A 20155-nucleotide genomic window follows, 5' to 3' on the forward strand; every position below is an offset into this window, starting at 1 on the left:
CCAAGTGTAATGCAGCCTAATAAGACAACACAGATCACTAGCAAAAAGGCACCAGCACAGCCTGGCACTGCTCCAAGGGCTTTATACAGCTTTATGGCTCTGGAGGACCCGACCCATGGCAGATAAGTGGTATCAGCAGCTCTATCAGAGCCCAACAGTCTGACACCTGCAGCACCCTCCTCTCCTACCACTCACCACAACCCCCCTGCTCCACCAACCTCCTCCAGACCCCAGCAGAAGATCCTGGGAGCCAGAGAGCAGTTTATACCCTTGAGCAAGTGCTGACCAGCTGAGATCAGTGCAGAGCAACGAAATCAGAGGAAATGACCTGCAAACGGCAGGAGTGGTTTCAAATGAAGCTGCAATTTAGCTCGATTGTTTGGCCTGTTTGCTGGTATACTGTATCTCTGATAGCTTAATTACTTGTTTGTCTTGAGAAGTACAGCTACAACAGTGGAGGATTTAAATCCAGCTCGGGAATTCCTGCTTCACTGTCCCCCTCACCTGCTCCCTCTCGGCTGCCTAACACCATTAACCTGCTGTAGTATCTCCCTGGACTGCCTGTACAACACTTTTTGGAGATCTGAGTCCTACCAAAGTCATTCCTTCTCCATGAGCTAGGGAGGAGTCAGAATTTCATCCTCTGTTGAATTTTGCTTTCTTAATTTCACTGCAATAACCAACCCCTGCTTTAGCCCTTTCTGGCTGAGCAGTCCAGCCTGAGGCACAGCCAGGAGTTAAACCCTCCACCACCACGAAGTCTGCAAGTATTTCTCTCTTTTACTAGCTTTGCTGAGTCAGGACATCTGGGAATGATTTGGGCTTATCTTGGTTATCTGAGATGGCAGTGGAAGGGAAAGATCAGACAGTGTGTGCTCAATCAGCCAGCACTAAAGGAGCTGCATTAGAAATTATTAAATTCAGCCTTATCTCCAAAGGAAAATTTCACCAAAGTTGCTAAATCTGCTCGTGAAAGCACAGGCTGAAACACTCAGATTATTTTTCAAAGGCCCTAGAAAAAAACAACAGAATGGGGTGGGGGGTGGAAATGTCATTAAATCATGGAATCACTTAGGTCGGCAAAGACCTTTGAAATCAAGTCAAACCTTAACCACAGACTGCCAAGGCCACCACTAAACTGTGTGGCTAAAGGCTGCATCTACACTTTTTTTTAAATGCCTCCAAGGATAGTGATCCTACCACCTCCCTGTGCAGCCTGTTCCAATGCTTGAAGACCAGCACAGGAGGGCTCTGGGGAGGCTCAGCTGTGGCGGTGGGTGGTAAGGTGGGGTGGGAGCTGGAGATCTGTTGGTGCTGGGTCGTGCACTGAGGGGGTGCACTCATTGATTCAATTACTACCGGTCCCAGAAGGGCTTTGAGCCTTTTTTTAAGGCCGTTGCTAGAGACTAAACCCAGACCCAGAATTTCACCAGAACCAGGGCAAAACCAGTGTCTGAGCGTGTCACTCCATGTCCTGTTGCTGCTGGAGAGGGGCTGGGATCGCTGCCCTCAGGGAGGCACCAGGCAGGGGCTGCAGGAGTGCAGGTGTCAGCTCACCTCCCACTGCCATGTTCCCATCGCCTGTGACTGCTCTGCCACCACCAGGGCCGCTTTGCTCGCGGACATGGCTACTGAGCCACACGTGAGTGCTTGTTCCAGCCCCAAGTGAGGCTGAGATGAAAAGACGAACTGATTTATTCCTGTCGGGATGCATCAGTGGGATTCCCGAGAAGTGTTTCAGCAATGCTTCTTCTCTTACAGAATAGCCTTGCCCTGCATTTCCTGAGCCACTTGCTGTCAAAAGAGAGGGGGTCTTGGCTCAAGAGCAGGGCAGGACCCAGCTCTCCCCACCAGGGCAGCCTGGCCCTGCAACAGCCGCCCCACAGAGATGCTGGTGTGGAGCAGGGTGCCCTCCCCTGCCCTTTGCTGCAGCCTCCTCTGCAGGTGGCTGCGTTTATTCGTTCCCCCCAGGGTGTCCGCAGCACCCCAGCACCCATGCCCCTGGCTGGAGGGTGTCAGGGTGGTGGTGGTGGGGTATACTCCATGCAGGGCTCTCCCTGTTTCTGCAGGGGACCAGGCATTGTGGCTCCACACCACGCTCTGCTGCATCAGTTTCTGTCTGAATTGCTCCACTTCCTTTCTGGTTTCATCACTTTCAGCCTGACATTAGTTTTAATTGGGATAAATATCACAGCCCCTTGTGTGACATAGACTCCTGCATCAGCACTGCAGAGCTCATCACTCCTGCCTGCTCCAATCTTGCTCTTCCCCTCCAGGAGCATGTTCACAGGCTGCTGAGTTGGTTTGAAGCCGAGGTGCTGAGCCAGAGCCATCCCCTTTGCAAAACCCTTTACGACACCCCCTGGCCAGCATCCTTGCTGCAAACAGGGGCCCTTTGCCCAGCAGCTGAAAGGTGAAATATCAGAGCAAAACCGCACGTGGGAGTTGTGGTGTCAGTGCTGGGCAGCTGTAAATGGCTGCAATGTCCGCACGGGCAGGAAGGAGACCTGCTTTCAGCCAGTGCAACAGAGTCAGGAGCTCTCTGAAGGGTAACATGGTCCTGAGAACTGTGGTGATGGGCAGGAACTGGCCCTGGTCTGTGCCAGGGGGTCACATCCTCTGCGCTGGGCTGGGAAGCTGCTCATCCTGCCCAGAGACTAAACCTGAAACAGAAAAGCGAAGGGAAACAATAGCTCTCATCTGATGGTGATAGCAGAGATGTGGCTTGGAAAATTCCCCCAGTGTCTCTACCAAAGTGACTTTTTGAAGGTGTGCTTCTGGCTGCTTTTGAGTAGGCAAGCTGCCTTCAAAATCCCTAGCCAGCAAGTGCTTTCGTAGGCACCTTCTCTGTGCATGTTCCGGCTGGAAACTCTACCTCTGAGCTACTTCTCCCAATCCTTCTCCTGCCCCCAGGGAAGGCTGGGAAGGACTCACTGCGCCTTGCCCAGCAGTGGCAGAGCTACACCTCCCACGTCTCCCCAGTTCGCATGCAAAAAACCCTTGCAGGGTAACTTTGCGTCTGTCTCCTGCCTGACGGGCAGGGTGTCCTGCCTGACACTTGTTTTGTGTTTTGAAAAGCTCAGTCCTCTGCTGTATCCCGCAGCTCAGCACTGCTGTGTGCTGCAGCTCCCATGCCACCAGCAGTACACCATCACCAGGAGAGCCGGTGCCTGACACCTTGCTAGGGAGCAGCTCTCCCACCCTGGCATCAGTGCTCCTGGACACACCAGGGCTTGCTGCGGGCAGCACAGGCTCCAGGGCAGGTGGAAAATAAACCCCAGCTCTTCCAGCTACTGCTTCTCATGCACACAGCCTGACTACGAGAACAGCCCAGCCAAGAGGCAGGTAAAGGGGGATGGGGCAGTTCCTGGGGAGCAAAGCAATTTACCCCATGGGTGCTCCTTGCTCCCAGCACTGCAGCAAGGAGCTGCACCTTGCTTTGGGGTGCAGTAAGGAGGAGCTGCCCGGCTTTGGGGTCACACTCCTTTCCCCTCACCAGCCTTTTCCTTCCCTTTAACAGCTTGTCCCAGGCAGCAGCTCACAAACCCTGTAGGAAGAGGCATTATGTAGATATGGGCTTTTTGTGCTCTGGCGCAGGTGGACCTGCAAAATGCCCTAAATCTTAGCATTTCTCCTCCATTTCAGGACTTTCAAAAGAGAGATGAAGTTTCAGTTTCCAGAGCTCCAGAACTGCCACCAATCTACATGAACACACACTGAGCGGCTCTGTGCTCATCCCTTACTGCCAGAAAGCCCCATGTCCAGGAACGGGCATCCCCTGCAGCTCTCCCACATCCAGGCTGTGTTTCCCAACTGCTGCCTGAGCTCTCTCTGCCTCTCCCACTGACATTCCCTGTATCCTGCAGAAGCAATCCCTGTCCCCTCCATACCACATGGGACCAGGGACCCCAGTGTGCAGCACAACACACATGCCAGCAGGCCAGCAGTGCTGCTTATCCCCACCCTACCATGAGGTAATTAAATGAGACAAGATCCAAAGATTTGGGATATGTTTAAAATATCCCCTGATCAAGGGTTAAAAGCCCAGCATCCCCATTCCAGGGTGTGGGGGACTGGGGGATGCTGCACCCTGGCAGCCCCTTCTTATCCTCCTCAGCCCTTGTACTCAGCAATGAGGAACACATGAGGAGGTGGGGGAGATCGGCGTGTGCTTGAAGAAGTCATCTCTGTCCCCTCTCTGTCCCCAGTGACTCAAAGATGACCCCGGAAGGAGGTGGGTGTTGTGGCCAGCGTGGTCACCCCTGTTCCCATACAACCCTCATGCTTCTGCTTCTTTATTTTTACCTGACATCTTGTTCCCTCCCCTCCAGGTCTTTGCACAGAGCAAAGGGGCTGAAGGGCAGGGTGTGGTGGAGGGAGGGTCCTGGGGGTCCCATTTCCCCCAGACAAGTGTCCTGTGCAGATGTCAAGGTTTCAGCTGCAGATCCCAGGCAGTGGAACTGCAGAAGTAAAAGCCCCTGTTTGGGTAGGTCTCGTCATCTACCCAAACATAATCACCCTGCTGTGTAATGCAGTTTTAGAAAGAGGAAGAAAGCCCACAAGGATGGAAAGAAAAACAAGTGGAGAGATGCTGCATGAAGGGCTTGGGGACAGCCCTGCAGCAGCAGCCTGGGCAGTGAGTGGCCAAGCTGAAGCCCAAGCTCAGCTCCATCCCTGCCCCGCCACAGGCCAGGGGAGCTCCTCTGGGTGCCACTGGCTCCCAAGGGCAACCCAGGCTTCATCATGGGCAAGAAGCTCCTGTGCCAAATGGAGAGCGGGAACACAGGCAGAGCCACTGCCTGGACCAGCTGTAGTGATGCATCCATGCTCCCACTTTTCCCCTGAGCCCCAGCACAGTCATACCTGGGATAAGAAAGCCAGAGGAGGAGGAAGCCCCACATCATCCCAGTCGCTCTGTCCCAGCAAGCACCACTGGCAGAGCCAACCCCAGTTGCCCAGCCACAGCCCTCACACCACACAGCAGCTCCAGGCAATGTCCGGATCACTCCCGTTCCTCACTCTCCATACGCCTTGTGTCTCCTGCCTCCCCCCAAACCAGCTCAGTGCCGCAGACCCCAGCAGAGCCCAGGGTTGGGGCCAGGCACCTGCATCCCCGAGATCTGGCAGGGTCTGGCATGTCCCTCTCAGCTGAAAAGCAGGCCAGGGGCTGAGGTGACACCCTCCGGGCACCGGGGAGTCTAAGCCCATCCTGGCATCACTCTTTAGCCTGGCCAAGAGGGAGCACCACAACACACAGCCTCCAACACCCCCAGGAACGTGAGGTGGGTTCTGCAAAGATCAAGCAAAGATTAAAACTTCCAGGCTGGTTTTGCCCTGTTTTGGCCTTGGAAACTCCACTCAGCTCATGTGCTCCAGCATCTCCCTGCAGCAGCCGTTTGAGGTGAAGACCCCTCTTCTCCTACACTGCCCTGTCAAATGAGGTGCATGGAGTCCTATGTCCTGTTTCTGCAGCTGCCCACCCTCCCCAGTGTGCTTCAGATGTGCCACTCTGCAAAAAGCATCTCAGCAGCTTTTCACCCACAGCAGAAAAACCCCAACCTCAAGGCGAAGCCCGGCCAGATAAAAATAACCCAGCTGCAGAGCAGCGTGCTTCGCCACCGCCTCCTGCCTGAGGAAAGAGCAGCAAAAGACATCGAGACCACACATCAGCTCAGCATCCCCCAGCTCACCACCCTGCACAGGAGGCTGATGCTGATCTCCAGAGCAAAGTGGGATGATGGGGATATTGCTGGGCTGGAGCTGGCTCCTTCTGCCAGGTGAGGACAGGCTCTGACCGCACTGGTGATGCTCTGGCTCCCACTGGCACCAAGGGGCTGGGGCTGCTGAGCCCCCCCAGGGCACAGGCTCCATGTCAGGCACCAACAGAGCCAAAGCCTCCCATCGGCAGGCATGTCTACAGCTAAAAGCTAGCAGATGGGGTCCTCCCAAAGTGCTTCTTTCCAAAGGGAGCCAAGAAGGAGGGGCCTGGGGGAAGGTTGACTGCAGCCCTGTTTCTCTCTGGTGTCACGGTGGGTTTCTTTGCAGTTTGCCAGGCTCTGGTTGTCCCCAGGGAGGTCAGTGGCCACGCTGGGGAGAAGCTCTCCCTCCGCTGCTGGTACCCCCGGGGCTATGAGGACTACAACAAGTACTGGTGCGAGGGGGCCAGTCGGCACTCTTGCCGCAAGGTGGTGGAGACGGCGGGCAGGGATGTGCCCCAGCAGCATGGCCGGGTCTCCATCCAGGACAGCCACATCTTCTGCGTGGTCCTGCTCACCGTGCAAAACCTCTCTGAGACAGATGCTGGGAGTTACTGGTGCGGGGTGGAGAGGACAGGCAGCGACCTGATGGAGCCAGTGACAGTGAGGGTGCTCCCAGGTAAGCCCTGTTGTTTGGTTCACTGCAGGTTTTGCTGGCTAGGACCCTTTTTTGGAGACACCACTGGCTCATGGGCCAGCAGTGACCTGGGAGGAGGCAGCGATGCAGGATAGATCCCCTGGGACCTTGAGGGGGTGACAAGTTGCTTTCTTCAGGGCATGCTGGCAGATGCAGGCAGAGCACAATGCAGGGTACAGCCCTAGCCTGGTTTTGGGGCTCCCGGCACCCATCACCATGCAGGCAGGATGGCAGAGCCACCGGCTACACGTGGCAGCAAGCACTGGTGCTAGGCCCCAGCGCTGGAGCCAGGGAGTACCTGCCAAACCCACCTCTGATGGCCAAATGATACAACACTGAGTTTCTAGACAAGGAAAAAGGGTGAATGAAACCCCATTGGCCTCAAGGAAACCTCTGGTTCATGGCAGGTGATGTCTGTCCATGGGACACATGGCCTGGAGATGCAGCGGGAGGCAGGCAGGCAGGGTGCATCCCACAAGGATGTGGACAGGGCAAAGGCATGGGCTGGAGGGGACACGGGCAAGTATTCACCTGCTGCTGGAGGAGATGTGGGTGACCCATGGCCACCTCCAACCCTCAGTTCCCACCAGGGCCTTTGTTTTTGCAGCAGTAGCAGCTACCCCAGCAGCTCCTCTGGCCACCCTCACCCCCTGGATCTCCAGCACCATGATGGAGCATACCCCCGCAACAAATGCCACCACCATGGGGTGAGCCTGGGGCCCTAGGGCACAGGGTGGGCATGGGGAAGGGTAGGGTTTTTCACTGCTGTGGGCAGCAGTGGGTGCCCTTGTGCAAGGGGGCTCACACAGGGACACAAAGTGTCTTCATCCATCAGTCTGGGCACTTGGGGTGATGCAACACCAGACTAAAAGTGGGGTTCCAGGCTGCTGTCCTGCTTTGCCTCCCTCCCCAAGGCTGGCTGTGGAGGGACTGCGGGAGGGCACTGCAGAAACAAAGTACCAGTCTTGGGAGGGGGAGAACCAGCCCAATGCCTCTCCCCTCACCTCCAGCCCCGGGGGGCCAGTCCTGAACATGGTCCTGCTCTCCCTTATGGTGGTCCTGTTCTCCCTCCTGGCTCTTGCTGGCTCCACCAGGCTCCTCTGCATCCTGTGCAGGAGATGCAGGAGGAGGGAAGGTAATGCTGCCCTTGTGTGCCCTGTCCCAGGCACACCCCGGTGCCCATCCCAGGACATGGGGGACAAACCCACCCTGGGCACGGGGCTGCAGGGAGCTCCCCACTCCCAGCAACACAGAAAACCTGCCCTTGAGTCTGTTCTTTCTGCCACCCAAGTCTGTGCTGCCCCCCGCAAACCAGGCATTGCCACAGAGCTGGATGACAGCCCCGTCTACGACAACTTGCTGAACTTGGCAGAGGTGAGAGCCCCTGGTGCGGGCAGCGTGGGCAGCACAGGCAGGGCCCATGCAGTGTGGTTGCTCACCCTGGGCAGCCCCCACACTGCCCAGCTGTGCCCCAGGGCTGTGGGGACACGCTGTCCCCTGGCCAGGGTGGCCACAGTGACACAGAACCAAACCTCAAGCTGGAGAACACCAGCATCCTCACAAACACCCTGTGTCAGCAGGAGGTGACGGAGATGCCCAGCCAACATTCTCCAGGAGAAGAGGTTTACTCCTAGCAAAGCATCCTTCATGGGCAGACAGTCCCTGCTGGGTCACCCCCAGGGATGTCCTTGTGATCACCCCTGGGGATGTCATCGCTGTGGCAGCAGAGGCGAAGGAGCAGGAAGTGGCTGCTGCTGTTCCATCACCAACCAACCCCTCCCTGATTCCTGCACAGGCTGAGGAGCGGGTTGTTTGCCCAGCTCAGCAGCAAACAGATTGCTTTGGGTTCACATAAAGCCAATAAAAAAAATTCCTCTGCAGGAACTCGGTCTGGAGGGGAGAGGGGACAATCTGGTGCACCCACAGAACCACTGTGCTGCTGCTGTCCCCTGTGGGGGTCCCTGGGATACCCTGGTACTGCTTGGGCTATGTTGGGAGGGGGCGATGGGAACCGACACTCAAAGCAAGGGGGATGAGAGCAGCTGGGGAGGCGGCTGGAGCCCTGGCTGCCCAGCCTTGCCAGGGAGGCTTCTCAGCAGAAAGCAGGTTTGTGATCTCCAGACACTTCTCGGGTTTAGATCTTGTTGCTGTTTGCGGCAACTTGGCTCATAGCCATTCAGGCTGTTTGCTGGGAATGAAGGGGGTTACTTGAAGACCAGAAGGAAAACCCAGAGCTTCTTCTTGCCATGGTGGGGACAAGGAGAGGAAGGCAAGGAGGAAGGAGCTGCCTTAGCCTCCTGCAGGTCCAGGGTTTGTGCTTTCTGCTCTTTCCAAGGGGCATGGAGGAAGAAAGCCGACGGCAAGGCAGCTGCCAGGGAAGTGGCTTTGCTTATGTGTTTGGGTTTCTAAAACTTTCAGTGGAAAACATTTAATTTTTGGAGAAAAAGAGTGTTGTCACTCAAAAGCCACAGCTGTGCCAAAAAAGGCAGTTTTGGGGGGGAAATAAGACACTTCTGCTTGAGAAAACAAACAAAACCAGCCCAGCTTTCACTGACAGCCAGCTCGGGAGCCAGGGACCAGCAGTGCAGTGAGGATGGCTGTCCATCATCCCAGTCCATCATCCCGGTCCATCATCCCAGCCCATCACCCCAGTCCATCACAACTGGGAGGGTGTCCCAGCAATCTCAACCAGTCCACCCACAGGGGCTGACATGCATTCTCTCTAGCCTGGTCCCTGGACCCCCACTCCGCTGCAAATCTTCCCAAAGCCCTTCAGGCTGTGTGCACAGGGAAGGGGCTGTGCCCTACTCCAGGATCAGCATCACGATAGAGGAACCTGCTGCATTTTGGCATTTGGCTGGGAATCAGTGGGTGCCTCAGAGCAAAAGCAGAGTTTCTCTCATGAGACACCCCCAGGGTGAGTCATGGTCCCTGGCAGAAGGGAAGGAAGCAACCGTTTTTAGACAAGACATCTAGGGCTTGCGGGTAAACACTGCCCAAGGAAGCGACTGGAGAAGGAGTCTTGGGAAACTCCTGGGACGCCTGGGTGCTGTGAAACTGGCTCCATCCCACAGGGTGCTTCTTGAATAACCACAGGGGAAAATCTGCATCAGGAGGAAGAAGCTGGAAAATGAGGATTTTCTTGGTTTGGACCCTTTTCCCAGGTGAGACCCAGGAGCACAGGCACTTCCCACCCCACAGACTCTGGGCAGAGCTGCAGAGAGGCTGGGACTGAACCAGCCCAGGGAGCCACCATGGTCACAGCAAGAGCCCAGCTGATACTCTCCTTTTCTTGTGGCCAGTGGATGGCTACAGGGGTGATCTCTGAGATATGCTTGTGTTGCTGTCATATGAACGCTGGTAGTAAGGCTTTTGGCTCATTTAATGACACATACGCTTGACAGGGGCTCTGTTTTGATGACTGGGGATATCTCAGCACTGCTCCCTGGTGCACAGCCTCCCTTGGGACAGGGTGCTCCAGGGAATCCAGGGCTCAGATCCCTCCCCATTCCCCAGGTAAATGCTGGTACATGCTTGCAGCATCTCTCCCTGTCCCCCACAGGTGGCTGGGCAGTGACGGGCCCCATGAAAGTGATGGCTGACCAGGGTGGCTCACTGACAGTGTCCTGCAGCTATGAGCCAGGCTATGAGCTCTACTCCAAGTACTGGTGCCGCCCGAGCTTCCTCTGGTTTTGCTTCACCTACATTGCCCAAACCAATGGCTCAGAGGTGATGGTGACACAGGGCAGGGTGTCCATCAGGGACAACCACATGGCACACTCATTCACGGTGACACTGGGAAGTGTCACTCTGGGGGACGCAGGCTGGTACTCGTGCGGGGTGAGGAGGAGATGGTGGTTCAACCAGTGGCACACCACCGAGGTGACAGTCTCCACAGGTAAAGCCAGGGCTGGGAGCAAGGCAGGGGCGTGCTATGGAGCCTGTCATTTGGGTCACAACACTGGGGACAAGGCCTCCCCAGCCAGGGGAACACAGGGGTTCTCAAAGAGGGAACAAGCTCCTTGCAGGCACCAGGACCTGCTGGAGGCTGTCCTGTTACAAATTTGGACAAGGGATGGAGAAGAGTGCACAGAGCTTCGTGCAGAGCAGAGCCTCCCATTCAGTGTCTCAGCTTCCACGAGCCCATCCTTTAGGGTTTCCAGTTCCTCCCAGTAAACCCCCTTTTTTTCTTCCTCCTCCTCCTCAGCACCCACCACATTGCCTAGGGACCCCCCTCTCCTCCTCCTGCACCTCCATGGACAAAGTCTCAGGGCAGAGACTCCCTGTGCAGGGGGCAGGACAGGGTGCCGGAGGGGACTCCGCTTTGCTCTGACTCTGTTTTCTTCACAGCTGGTTCAGCCACAACCAAGGACAGTGACATGAGCCTGTTGGCCACCAACTCCCCGTACCCCACAGGCTCTGGGGAGCCTGCAGTGGTGTAAGTCAGGGCTCAGGGTCTGGGCAAGCCACCGGCAGCATCCCCCAGCCCTGGGTCTCCCTGGTTGCAGCAGCCCCCAGGAGCATCCCAGGGTCAAGCGGGCAGCTGGCAGACATGCAAGTGCCCCAGTCCCCATCCTTGCTGCCCAGACCTTACTTAGGCTCTGGCATCATCTCCTTTCTGCTACCCAGGTCCCAGCTCAGTGTTACCTACCTGCTGCTCTTCCTCAGCGTGAAGGTATTGGTGGCGCTGATGCTGGCATGTGGGGCCACCTGGGTGAGGAGCCGGCACAGGACCTGCGGCCAGGAAGACCTGCAGCTCTTTGAGGCGGCCAGGACACCGGCCTGCCCTCCCTCCCCAACCACCTCAGGACCCCAGGGATGCCCTCCTGCTCCCTTGCCCCCGACCCTACTGAGGCTATGCCACCCACCACAGCTGCCCCATGCCAGCAGCTGCTTGGCTCTGGGTGCTTCTCCCCCTGCGAAGTCTCAGCCCCTCCTGGCATCCCCTGTGCTGGAGACAGGAGGGTCTGGGGCACAGAGAGGCTGCATCTGCTGAGCTGGAGCTGCAGACTGAAGATAATTTTGCAATAAAGACTGAGTATCCTGCGGGTGCCTGTCTGTTTGTCTGCCTGCCTGCTCCCTCCTTCAACTGCCAGCTCTGCCCAGGGCACTGGTGGCTGCCGTGCTGATGTGTGGGACATGTTGCAGCACCACAGGGGGGCCATGTGGGTGCCAGCTCTACCATGTCCCAGCTGAGACCTGGTGTGGGGAGAGGAGCCCTCACCCTGCCAGCCCTGCCTGATGCAACCAAATGCCCATCTCCAGCTGAGCAAGCGTGGGGGAACAGTGTCCTCCCCCAGCTGTCTCCCCCACCACGGCAACATGCCACCCTCAGCCTGAGAGCAAAGCTCACATCACACCCAGCTGCACCACGGGCTTCTTTTCTCCTTGCTCCTATTATTTCCCAGGTTCTGCCATCTCCAAAAAGCAGGCACTAGCGCACTGCTGAGACCCTGCAGAAACCCTGCTCCTTACGTGTGCTTGTGTCCCACAGGGTGGCTGGCATTAACAGCCACGTCAGGGAGAGCAGCGTGGCTGCCTCCATCCTCCTCAGGGCTATGACAAGTCCCACATCTCATGGCACAACCAGCTTCAATGGCATCGCCCCAGGCAGCTTTGGAGGAGAGCTGTTGCTCTTCAGCTTTGTTTAAGGAACTAAAATGGCCGAGGTGCCAGGAGCCGGCACAAACCAGCAATTTGCAGCCCACTCTGGCCCCACGTGGCAAAACCTCCACTGCAGATGCAGCAGCTTGGCTGCCCAGGAGGGAGAGAGCTGGGGAGCACGGCCAGGGCCCCCACACCTCGCTCTGCCTGTGGCTCCACTGCCTGCTCCTGCCAGCCAGGGGCTGGGAACCCACCAGGGGCATGGGGGCCAGGGCTGTGCTTCCATCCACTGAGGTCCCAACTCCATGTTCACTGTCTGCTCCTGGTGGGTCTGAAGGGTCTCATCTTCCTGGGCCTGGCCGGTGCCACCTCCTGAGTGAGCAGGCAGGAGCAGGGAAGCTCCGGGAAGGAGGCACTGATGGAGTAGGTGAGACCTCCCATCCCAAGTGCCCCATCCAGGGATGACAGCTCCTGGCACTGTCAGGCAGGGACAGCCCTGCCCCAAAGCCACCACATGTAGGGAGCAGCTCCAAGTCAGAGCCATGGGGAACTGCAGGGCTCCCAGGTTGTCCCCTGCAGGGGAGGGGATGCAGGAGCAACTGCATAGGGACACCCAGCAGCCCAGAGCCTGGCCCCGGTGATGCTCTGGGCAGGGACCCTTCACCCATAGGCAGCCACTGTCAGGGCCAAGGATCAGGGCCAGGCACAAGTCAGGGACAGCTCAGTTGTGTCTCCACCAAGGAACACCCTCAGCACCACCGAATTAGAACCAACCGTTGGCCATAAAGCTGCCTCCCAGCCTTTGCTAGGAATGGAGCTGTGATGGTATCAGCAGCTGGTCTGCATGAGAGGCTTTGGTCCGAGCCGGGACCAGCCTGGGGCTGTAGGAGAAAGACTCTGTGACACCCAGCACGGGTCTGGTCCCTGTGCATGGGCTGCATTTGTCCTGCCCATCCCCAAACCCCCTCTCACCCCTGGGAGCTTCTTCTGAAGGGTTTGCCCAGCCCAGCACAGGCTCAGCAGGTCACTGATGGGCAGAAGGAAGGACACTGGGAGGGGCTGGTTCTTCCAGGGGACAAGGGATGGGGACACAGGGGAGGCCTGGAGAGACCTGACAGGGGCACTGTGCATGGGGACTGTGCCCTGCAGAGGGGCTGTGCTGGGGACAGCCAGGAGGGATGTGCTGGCCAGGGCAGCGGGAATGGGGGCTCCTGTCCAGCTGCACAGGGACAGGATGCTGGGGTTCCTCGTCTGCCTTTCCCATGGTGGGGACAGGGTGCCCACACGCGAGCATTGCCCCCAGCCTGGGGGGCACGTTTGGGGCTCAGGGAGCCCCTGTGCAGTGCTGAGCCACCCCTTGAGAGGCAGACCCCCGCTGGGTGCCCTGCCTGGCCAGAGCCCCTGGGGAGTGTGGCAATGAGGCAGGGAGAGGCAGGACTGCCCCCCGTGGGGGGGGCTGTGCTGGGGGCAGAAAGGAGAGCCCCTGGGGCAGGGGCAGCAGTGGAGCAGGAGGGCTCAGCGATCAGTTCATGGCAGTGCTCTCAGTGATAGAGGAGGCTGGAAGTCAGTTGAGGCCGGAAAAAATAAGAAACCCCATGTTCTTGCTAAACCTCCGGCAACGGGTTGGGTACCCCAGGCAGTGGAGGAAGCAAAGCCCCAGACACGGCCCAAGCCAGCCTGTCCATGCTGCTCATGCTGCTGCTCGGCTGGATGCTGCTGGCAGGTAGGGCTGAGGGGATGCCTGGGGCTCTGGCCCACATGGGACCAGCCTGATGGGGCAGGAGGTGTCGGTGTGGTGGCAGCTCTCCTGCGGCTCTGTGTGCCTCTGGCAGGCTGCCGAGTGGTGATGGGGACCAGCATCATGCAGGAATTCCTTGCAGAGTCCTTCTCAGTGACCTGCATACACCAGCCTGGCCAGGAGACAAAGCATAATTTCTGGTGCAAACTGGCAAAAATTTATACCTGTGCTGCTGACATTGTCACCACCTCAGAGCTGCAGCCTGTGGTGTGGCTGGACCGATTCTCCATCTGGGACAATTGCGCGCACCGGGCCTTGACAGTGATCGTGGAGGGGCCAGCTATGGGCACCTACTGCTGGGGGGGGTCAATGGCCAAAGCCGCAGGAGGGAAGAGCAACGCGGGGAAGGTGATCGTGTCCTGCATGTGTCTTCCCCGCCCCCCCAGCAACAGTGACCATCATGCTGGGGGCCAGGACGAGATGGCACCTGGCCGTGGGGGGGTGGCAAGGGAAAGGGGCAGGCCAGTGACGGGCGGGCACACACTGTTCCGTCCCCCTGTCGCATTGGCAGCCCCTCAGCCTCAGGCCAGCTCCCAGCCTCCGTCCGAAGACCCCCGGCCACCCGAGGGGCAGCTCCAGCCCCCTGAGCTACTCGCCGGCGCTGGCCGGGCTGCAGTTGCAGGGCTGGGGGCCGTGCGTGGAGCCGTGCCCCGGCTGAGCACCCGCTGGGGACCCCCCGGCCGCAGCCGGCGCCGCTCTGCCCCGGCACGGCCCGGCCCCGACGGGGCGGGCAGGGACAGCGCCGGGGCCCACCGCGCCTCTCCCGTCGCCGCCGGCGGCCACAATAAAGCTTCTCCGTGTCACCCCACACCTCTGCCCTTTCCCGGGCGACCCCCGCCGTCAGGCAGCCCCGCGGGTCCCAGCGCTCCGCTCCGACGCGGGGTGGGGGTGGGGGGTGGGGGCGGTGCCGCTAGCGTGGCCCCGGAGCCCCGCAGCGAGGAACCGGGCACGGCTGGACACCGAGCCTCGCCGTCCCGGAGCAGCCATGGAGCTCCTGCCTCTGCTCACCTGGGCGCTGCTGCCAGGTAAGGCCGGCCCGGAGCCCCCGAGCCCCGCGGCAGCCCCGACGGGCGCGGCGACAGCGCTCCCGCGGCTCCCCGTGTCTCCGCAGGCTGCTGGGCGGTGAGGGGGCCCGGCGCCGTGCAAGGATTCCTGGGGCAGTCCCTCTCGGTCACCTGCACGTACAAGTCTAGCCAGGAGATGTTGCCGAAATACTGGTGCAAACGGGGAACAGTTCTGACCTGTAATCATGACATTGTCATCACCTCGGAAACGCGGCCCTACGTGCGGCAGGACCGATTCTCCATCCGTGATAATCGTAACCTGCAGAGTTTCACGGTGACCATGGAGGGTCTGGTTAAGAGTGATGAGGGCAGCTACTTCTGCGGGGTGCGAAACAGCATATTGTGGCCTGATGACAAGGACAGTGTGAAGGTGATCGTGTCCCCAGGTCAGTACTTACGGGTCCCCCAGGTCCAGCGTTGGTGTGTCCCCCTCCGAGTGCTGGGAGCGGGGGCTGCGGTGAGGGGCAGCCTGGAGGATGTGGGTGCCCATGCCATGTGGGGCAGCCCCAGGGTGTGTCACCAGGCTGCCACCATGTCAGATGCTGCTTTCACCCATTCTCCATGCCCATGTCTCACCACAGCCCCTTTTTGGCACCCCAGGGTCAGCCACCCTCATTGCCGGGCTGTGCTACCCTGCTCTTGTACCCTCTCATCAAATCCTGCCAGTCCTGTTTGTGCTCTCCTTGCCTTATCTTATAATTTTATGTTTTATAATACTGGGGAGTTTCTCACCCCACCATGCTCCCCCCCATTTCCTGCTGTAGGCACCAGGGCTTGCACTTAGGGAATGTTCCTCTCTGTCCCCTTGCCAGAGACCAGCCCCCATGGTGGGACACTCATACAAGGCTGTTGTGTTAGTACTGGGCTGGGCATGGGGTGCCTAGACCCCCGTAACTGCAGAGTGAGCTCTGCTGTGTGGGTGTTTTGGAGGGGATCAGGACTGCAAAAAGCCTCCTGGGCAGGGGCAAGGGTTTACAGCCCTCCCACCTCAAGGAGCATGCTCTGGATGTGGCAGAGGGGACCCAGATTCTCCTGGTGTGACTGTAAGTGGGTCACCTTTGACTCACTGCAAGGCCCACAGCATTTTTCCCCATGGAGACTGACTGAGCCTCTCCTCTTCCTGTTACAGCTCCTCCTTCCTTCTCCCCAGCATCACCCTACACCACCACCACCAAGTGCCCCGATCCCACTAGCTCTGTATCAGTCCCCACACAGACAGCTCCCCGGGAGAAAGCTGTGCAACCAGGATCCGATCTCTCACACAACAAAGGCTCCAGCCCTCCACAGTGAGTACCAGCTCCTGCCTGCAGCACCCACCTCCCTCCATGAGGTCTCTTTGCAGCTGGACCCCTGCAGCCCTCTGGACTCTTCACACCTCCTTTAAGGATTCAGACCTCCTGCTTTTGCCTTTAGATACCAGTGTTTCATCCCCTCAGCCAGCCATTTCACATGGAAAATAATCCCTGTGCCCCTGGTTGCTTGGCTCTGCCAAAGCCCTGCTTGTTCCGCATCAGTCTTGCAGATTAAGCAAGGCGCAGGTTCCCCCCATGCAAGAACTGGTGGTTTCCAGCTGCAGAATTCACGCTATTTCCTTCCCCAAAACTCAGAGACACCATTTGCTGATGGGAAACCAAGTGCTGAGCTGGGTCCTGTTCTGCTTTGTAGTCACACAGCAGACGGCTGATAAAGCACTAGACCAAAGCAGCAGAGCTTCCTCCCTTCTCCTTTCCCTTGGAGGTGATGCAGGAGGCAAGCAAAAGCTGAGGCTTCCCATCAGCATGCTCAAGGGAAGCTGGCACACTTTGCCTGGTTGCCCATTACAACAAAGTCAACAAATTGTGGAACTAACCCAAAGCAAAATTAGGTGCAGAACTCATCCTTCAAACAGTGAAGGTGCAGCAGCTCTTAGACCTGAGTGCCCATTTTATTCTGCAGTTTTCAGTTTGCTTTGCTCCGTGCCCAACTTGCACATGACCACCACCACACCTGCTTCCTTCCTCCCAGGGGCAAATCCTGTCACCCACAGCTGCTTCCTGCGTGCCTGCTCCGTGCTGCTCCCTCCCAAGTCTGCTTCCAGGGAGAAGTGGGAGAAAAAACCTCTTTTTTTCTTGCAGCTTGGATGTGGTTGGGCACATCCTCACTCCAGGCATCGTAGTGGCTCTTCTTTTGCTTGCAGTTGCTGTTGGCATTTTGGTAATACTGTCCAGGAAGAGGAAGAAGGGTAAGCAAAGCTGTCACTGCCACACACACACTGTTTCTGCACCAGAGCCTGTCTTCTGATATATTTGGGTTTTTCTCTGTATGTCTTTTTTTCTCCCCTATTCCCTTCCTGACCCCTCCAGTTCCTGGGTCCATCACTGAGACCTCCACCAGAGAGGTTTCCATCCCCCAGGGGAGGTGGGACCATCCCACAGGTTTCATTCCTTCGGGAAGTGGGGAACAGCAGCTCTCAGGATGGGTGCTGCCCAGCACAGCACCTGCTTGAATTTGTGTGGGTACCATCAGCTTCTCCAGACATGTTCAGCTGCATAGGCCAGGCTTGCACTAGGCTTGGTGCAAAGTTTAAGGCCAGTGTTTGAAGGACCAGGGAGGGCCGGAGGGGACATCACCAGCTGGCAGGTGCGGTCTGGTTTTATTTGAAGAACTGCTCCAGCTTAGATGGTTGATGGAGCAACAGGTTCCCTGCCCTCTTTATGGTGCGATTTGCAGCATCACCATGGTTTTTTAATACATTTTGTCTGGTTTCACTTGTGTCTAACCATGTCCCTGCTTCACCCAGCCCCCTCCGGAGCAGCTGTAGAGATGGACAGGACTCGCAGTGCTTCGCATACAGTAAGGCAAACTACACAAAGTCTTGGGGTGACATGCTCCGAGCTCACCTGGGAAGGGGAGATGTTACACTGAGCAAACGAGCAGCTAGAGCCGTTTGCTTTCAGCCAGGTTGATGGCCCTTTAGGCTGGGAGGCATCCTTTGGGCTCTGCTCGCCAGCAGAAAGACATAACCAGGGATTTCATGTGACTATTGCAGAGTATTCCTGGGAAGGGGATTTAGGATTGAGCTGAGAGGTTTCTCGCCCAGCGCCTCCAAGCATGGGAGCTGTTTGTCTGGGTGAAACGGCCTTAGGAACCTGCAGCAAAGCACACCTGAGGAGGCTGCAGGGCAGCTGATCTGCCGTCACTGCTTGGGAACTATTTTCTAAAGTTTTCTGGCAGCTTTCGAGGAGGGGCTGGTGTCACTAATGGGATTTCCCCTGGGGAATGTTGAGCCAGCCCTTGCTGCAGGTTAACTTTCCCCCCCAGCGCTCCTGCAGCCATCAGCTCTTATCAGGAAAGGCAGCAGGATGGGCTGTGGGCTGCGGGCAGGGGAGCAGCAGCATCTTAAGAGTTTGTCCCTCTCCTTCATGTGCCAGGGAGCAGATGCCTTGAACTACGCGGTCATTAACCACTGCACAGGCATAGCGGAGAGCCAGTTGTACAGCAATGTCGAAGCTTTCCGCTGCTCGGTGAACACCGCGACGGAATACATGGAGGTCAAGCAGAGCAATAAGGTAGGAGGATGCAAAGCAGTGCCAAGCTTGAGGTGGTGGGTGGAAAGCTGGGGGCGGTGGGTGGGTGACAGTTTGGGCAGCAGGATGGGTTGAGTGGGTAGGGAGGGGGCTGCAAAGGGACATGCCAAGCTGGGGTGCAAATGACCCTGGATAATGAATGTGGGTGCCTTCTCCAGTCCCCACAGCTGTTCCTGGGTGCTTAAAGCAGCTGAGAGAGGTTCCAGCAGAAGGATGTTTTTTGTTTATCTCCCTCCTTTCCTAGTATCTGGAAGAGGAAAAAGAGGCTACATATGCCAGTGTGCACAAGTCCTCGATGGAGCAGCAGGAGATATATGCCAATGTGCCGTTGGCTCCACAGCCCAGAGAAGAGCCCTCCAGCGCAGTGAGGGAGGTGTGAGCCAGCCCCCGGCCCCACCCTCTGCTCCCGCTGCCACAGCCCCGGGGACACACACACAGGGGACATCGGGTTGGCTTTCTGCTCAGGCTGGCTTGACAGTTGAGCTGCTGCTCTCATAGGCTTAGACATTTCCTTGGAGCAACCTCAAAGAGGATGAGGTTGAGCAGGAGGTGCAGAGCAAGTTGAAGATGAAATCATTCCTCTGCAGTTGGAGACCTCACCTGTACAGCAATGGTGCTGGGAGTAGAAAACTATCCGTTGCACTGGGGTAGCGCAGAGACCAGCCAGGCAGGGTGTGGAGGAGCCTGGCGGTGGGAGGTGAGAGTGGACTGCAGGTTGTGGGTGGGCTGCCTGGGTCCCTGCACCCAGCACCCACCCTGCTTGCCCTTTTGGCTGCGTTATTCACGTGGGCTAAAGCTCCAAACCCAGTGGTCACCTCAGACTGATGTTTTTTCATGCCAATGCCAGGCAGAGCTGACAGCTCCTGGGAAGCAGGACAGCAGGAAATGTCGTACCCGAGTGCATTCATTATATCCAAGTGCATTCATTGTATTCAAATACCAGGGGGCTTGGGTGGAGGGTGCAGTGCACTGGGATCTCGATGCAGGGGAGATGGCAGAGGTGCTCCCATCCCTCCTGTGCAGCAGCTGGGTCTCCCCTGACCCCCCTGGTCTCATAGTCCCCAGGGGGGGTTGCTCCTGCTCTGCCTCCCCCACCACCCCAAAGGAACCCCAGGCTGGGGGCACGTGGATGGGCTGTAACCATGACCCTGCTCTTCTCTGCTTTGCTGATTATTTATTTTGTGGCACACACAAGTACATTCCTCTGAGTAAATTATCGCTCCTTTATCAGTGACAGCAACTGAGAATCCGATAGCATCTAGTGCAGTGTTTGGCTGTGTTTGTACATCAGTTCTCCACCTCGCTAAAGGGTTGATTGCAGAGTATCACCCCGAAAGCAGGTCCAGCCCCTTGCTGGTGCCCAGCTGGATGCCAGCAGCATGGGAACCCAGATCTTTAGGGGCAAGGACTCCACTGTGCTGTGGGCATGGTCCTGCCTCTGCGTGCCAGTGCTCTCCTCTGTATTCCCTCTGCTCCTGCCCCGGGCCAGGCAATTCATCCATCATGACAACCCACTCCCCCCAAAAACAGGTTACCAGGTTAAGCATCTATTTGTGAGGCTGAGCCAAGCATATTTCAGGGGTTCATTTGGAGAGAATTCATTCACTTGGTTAACTGCTGCAAAGCTTTGTTTCAGTGTTTTTGTAATTATTTCATTTGAGAAGCCACGTGGAGTATCCCTGCTCTGTCAAAACCAAAGACAGCTGGAAGTAAATGTCTGTGGTACAAGA

At 57.5% G+C, this 20155-nt stretch overlaps 3 protein-coding genes across 5 annotated transcripts; all 3 read left to right on the forward strand.

Moving 5' to 3' along the window:
- The first annotated feature begins 5700 nt into the window (after positions 1-5700).
- Positions 5701-8244, forward strand: LOC102046002 (CMRF35-like molecule 8). 2 transcript variants are annotated; one of them, XM_055698245.1, is made up of 5 exons: positions 5701-5777; positions 6046-6375; positions 7001-7100; positions 7404-7528; positions 7559-8244. In XM_055698245.1, exons 1-5 carry the CDS (start codon positions 5735-5737, stop codon positions 7978-7980), a joined length of 1020 nt encoding a protein of 339 aa, XP_055554220.1. In that variant the 5' UTR covers positions 5701-5734; the 3' UTR covers positions 7981-8244. The 2 variants fall into 2 exon arrangements, with proteins under 2 accessions (XP_055554220.1, XP_055554217.1); XM_055698242.1 differs by having other exon boundaries at positions 7404-8244.
- An 884-nt stretch (positions 8245-9128) lies between these two features.
- CD300LD (CD300 molecule like family member d) lies at positions 9129-14593 on the forward strand. Its single transcript, XM_055728336.1, has 5 exons — positions 9129-9557; positions 9956-10291; positions 10744-10831; positions 11023-13720; positions 13830-14593. The coding sequence occupies exons 1-4, from the start codon at positions 9524-9526 to the stop codon at positions 11387-11389; spliced, it is 825 nt and encodes a 274-aa protein (XP_055584311.1). The 5' UTR covers positions 9129-9523; the 3' UTR covers positions 11390-13720; positions 13830-14593.
- An 80-nt stretch (positions 14594-14673) lies between these two features.
- Positions 14674-20155, forward strand: LOC106631679 (CMRF35-like molecule 2). 2 transcript variants are annotated; one of them, XM_055728326.1, is made up of 7 exons: positions 14674-14820; positions 14907-15245; positions 15989-16145; positions 16974-17080; positions 17639-17691; positions 18270-18407; positions 18670-20155. In XM_055728326.1, the coding sequence occupies exons 1-7, from the start codon at positions 14781-14783 to the stop codon at positions 18802-18804; spliced, it is 969 nt and encodes a 322-aa protein (XP_055584301.1). In that variant the 5' UTR covers positions 14674-14780; the 3' UTR covers positions 18805-20155. The 2 variants fall into 2 exon arrangements, with proteins under 2 accessions (XP_055584301.1, XP_055584304.1); XM_055728329.1 differs by having other exon boundaries at positions 18584-18720.

Source organism: Falco cherrug, chromosome 1 (assembly GCF_023634085.1).
Source record: "Falco cherrug isolate bFalChe1 chromosome 1, bFalChe1.pri, whole genome shotgun sequence".
Classification (NCBI taxonomy): Eukaryota; Metazoa; Chordata; class Aves; order Falconiformes; family Falconidae; genus Falco; species Falco cherrug.